Source organism: Thalassophryne amazonica, chromosome 4, assembly GCF_902500255.1.
Source record: "Thalassophryne amazonica chromosome 4, fThaAma1.1, whole genome shotgun sequence".
Classification (NCBI taxonomy): domain Eukaryota; kingdom Metazoa; phylum Chordata; class Actinopteri; order Batrachoidiformes; family Batrachoididae; genus Thalassophryne; species Thalassophryne amazonica.
Window position 1 is genome coordinate 42,959,387 of NC_047106.1, and position 3,006 is coordinate 42,962,392.

Consider the following 3,006-nt stretch of genomic DNA (forward strand, 5'->3'; position numbering starts at 1 on the left):
TATTGTGGTTAGGGTTGAGGTTAGGGTTCGCGTTGTGCATGAAAGCAGTATTGGGTAGTTTAGATAACATTCAGTGCTGTACTAATAGCAATTTGCAGTTTGCAAAAATGTACCTTGTCACTAGTAACCCCTAACAAATGACCTGTGACGACCTTGACCTTTGCTGAAGCTAACTCTCTAAGAGCAATTCTGGGGTTCACCTTCATCCCCATACCAAGTTTGGAAGACATGCAACAAAAGATCTTGGATGAGTAAGGCAACAGACAGGAAAACGTTGCTCAAATTATGGCATGTTTATTTCATTTTCGGATAATATTAAATAATATTTTACACCGGATACAAAAATGTAGAATTTTCGCTAACTTGACTCTGTTCGCTGCGATTTCTTTTTTCCTGACGTCACGTCCGGTGAGTTGGGTCTTTTTTTGTTTTCCCGTATCCGCCATTTCAGTTTTTTGAAGTTAGTTGTCATCATTCGCTGGCTGTCGGTGGAATTTTGTCGTCAAAGCCTCGCGGTCCGATAAACAGAGCCGAATTGTGCTCACGAACCGGGACAGAGTAGTTTTTATTAGGCGGTTCCGGCGGCGTGTCGGTGATTTGGCGGCCAGACGAGCAGCTGCGGATGTCGCCTATTTACCGAACGTGCTCTAGGCGCTAAAGTTTTTTTGTATGAGTTGAAGGCTTCGCGGAGGTTAACGGGAAGGCCCGCTGAAGCCTCGGCTTCCGAGTGACTATCATGGCCGGACAATTTGACTCAGACGACCGCGGCAGCTGGTACTGGGGTCGGCTGAGCCGAGTGGAGGCTGTGTCGCTGCTGCAGGGGCAGAGACACGGCGTGTTTCTGGTCCGGGACTCCATCACCAGCCCCGGAGACTACGTGTTGTCCGTGTCTGAGAACTCCAAAGTCTCACATTATATCATCAACAGCATCAGCAACAACCGACAGTCCGGACCAGGTAAGAAGCTTTTTCGGCGGTTCTGTCCTGGATCAGTCTTCCATGACTTGCGCCAATGTAGATGCGCATTTTTTTTTTCCCCCTCGTGTGGAGAATAATTCAGACCAGATCAGTCTCAGATCTTTTAAGAATATATATACGTACACTACATTACACAAGACACTTTTTCGGCTTGTATAGCAAACGTGAGGGTGGGTTAACCCCAGCCGCTTTATGTCAGCAATAACTCAAAAACAATAAATGCTGTCGTTTTATAACTTGCCATATTCAAAGAGAACATAATGATGATGAGCTGATTAGTTTGTGGTGAACTTTGATGCACCAGATCAAGCGAAAAAGTCAGTTTGTTTTGCCTCCATGGTGGTTTATCATTACCCATAATGCAATTTGGCACTACACGACAGAGCATGCACGTGTAATCTTTGGAAGATTTTGTTTGTGTTTCTGTCCCCTGATATATGTGGATTCACATTTCTTCAACAGTAATATTATGAGATCTTTCAGGACTACCGCTACGCTAAGATCGCCAAAGCTTAAGTGGCTGCCAGCAAGACGAACTATAACTTTAGTTCACTATGCTTTTGCTTAAACACACAAGCAAAGAACAAACAACACATTTTGCATCCAGGTATTCTGCACATTTTGCAAACCTGAACTATTCCCAAGTGGGATCTATACTTATCAGTCTTGCGCGATAGTACTGTTATATTATTAACAGACAGACAGAAATCACCATGACATAATCCATCTTCGGGTGTTCAGCCAGCAGGAGATAAAAACTTGCAGCTGCGCAAGACTCCTGGAATTGTCTGTTAATAATATAAAATTCTGTTTATATGTAGCACTTCTGATTGGTCAGTATACTTGTTTTCAATCCATATGTTGTGCTGAAATTACTTTTGAAGAGACTCTTAAACATTTTCTGTGGTTGCAAAGTATAGTAAGGTATAACATACTTTAAATAACAGGCTAAGAACTCTGTTCCAAGCCCAAAAGGACTTCCAGAAATGGTGATCAGATTTGGAAGGTCGTCTGCTGAATATTTAGTGTATGAGGGAAAATTACAACTGACTGGTGGCATTTCTGCATGTAGTAGAATATGACTTTCATCCAGTCATCCATAGTCTACAATTGCTCTTCCTTAGCCCATTGTAACCTTGTTTTTTTCTGTTTAGGTGTTAATGATGGCTTCCGTTTAGCTTTTCTGTATGTAAATCCCATTTCCTTTAGGCGGTTTCTTACAGTTCGGTCACAGATGTTGACTCCAGTTTCCTCCCATTCGTTCCTCATTTGTTTTGTTGTGCATTTTTGATTTTTGAGACATATTGCTTTAAGTTTTCTGTCTTGAAGCTTTGATGTCTTCCTTGGTCTACCAGTATGTTTGCCTTTAACAACCTTCCCATGTTGTTTGTATTTGGTCCAGAGTTTAGACACAGCTGACTGTGAACAACCAACATCTTTTGCAACATTGCATGATGATTTACTCTCTTTTAAGAGTTTGATAATCCTCTCCTTTGTTTCAATTGACATCTCTCATGTTGGAGCCATGATTCATGTTAGTCCACTTGGTGCAACAGCTCTCCAAGGTGTGATCACTCCTTTTTAGATGCAGACTAACGAGCAGATCTGATTCGATGCAGGTGTTAGTTTTGGGGATGAAAATTTACAGGGTGATTCTATAATTTATTCCTCAGAATTGAGTGAGTCCATATTTTTTTCCCTCTGCTTGGTCTAAAAACGTAACCGTTACTGACTGCCACAATTATTTTTTTGATTTCTTATAGTGTTTCTTAAAGCCAGAAAGTTGCCATTTGAAATGACTTTAGTTTTGTGTCATGTCTGTGATCTGCTTTTTTTCTACAAAATTAAACAACTGAATGAACATCCTCCGAGGCCGGTGATTCCATAATTTTTGCCAAGGTGTGTGTGTGTGTATGTATATATGTATGTATGTATATATGTATGTATGTGTATGTATGTATGTATGTGTATGTATGTATATGTATGTATGTATATGTATGTATGTATATGTATGTATGTATATGTATGT

At 40.7% G+C, this 3,006-nt stretch overlaps 1 protein-coding gene across 1 annotated transcript in view; it reads left to right on the forward strand.

The window, feature by feature from the left end:
* The first annotated feature begins 405 nt into the window (after positions 1–405).
* The window catches only part of crk (v-crk avian sarcoma virus CT10 oncogene homolog), a 36,156-nt gene continuing 33,555 nt past the window's right edge, over positions 406–3,006 (forward strand). The window contains exon 1 of the mRNA XM_034167780.1: positions 406–956. Within this exon, the coding sequence (XP_034023671.1) occupies positions 737–956 (220 nt within the window). The 5' untranslated portion in view covers positions 406–736. The remainder of the gene's footprint in view (positions 957–3,006) is intronic.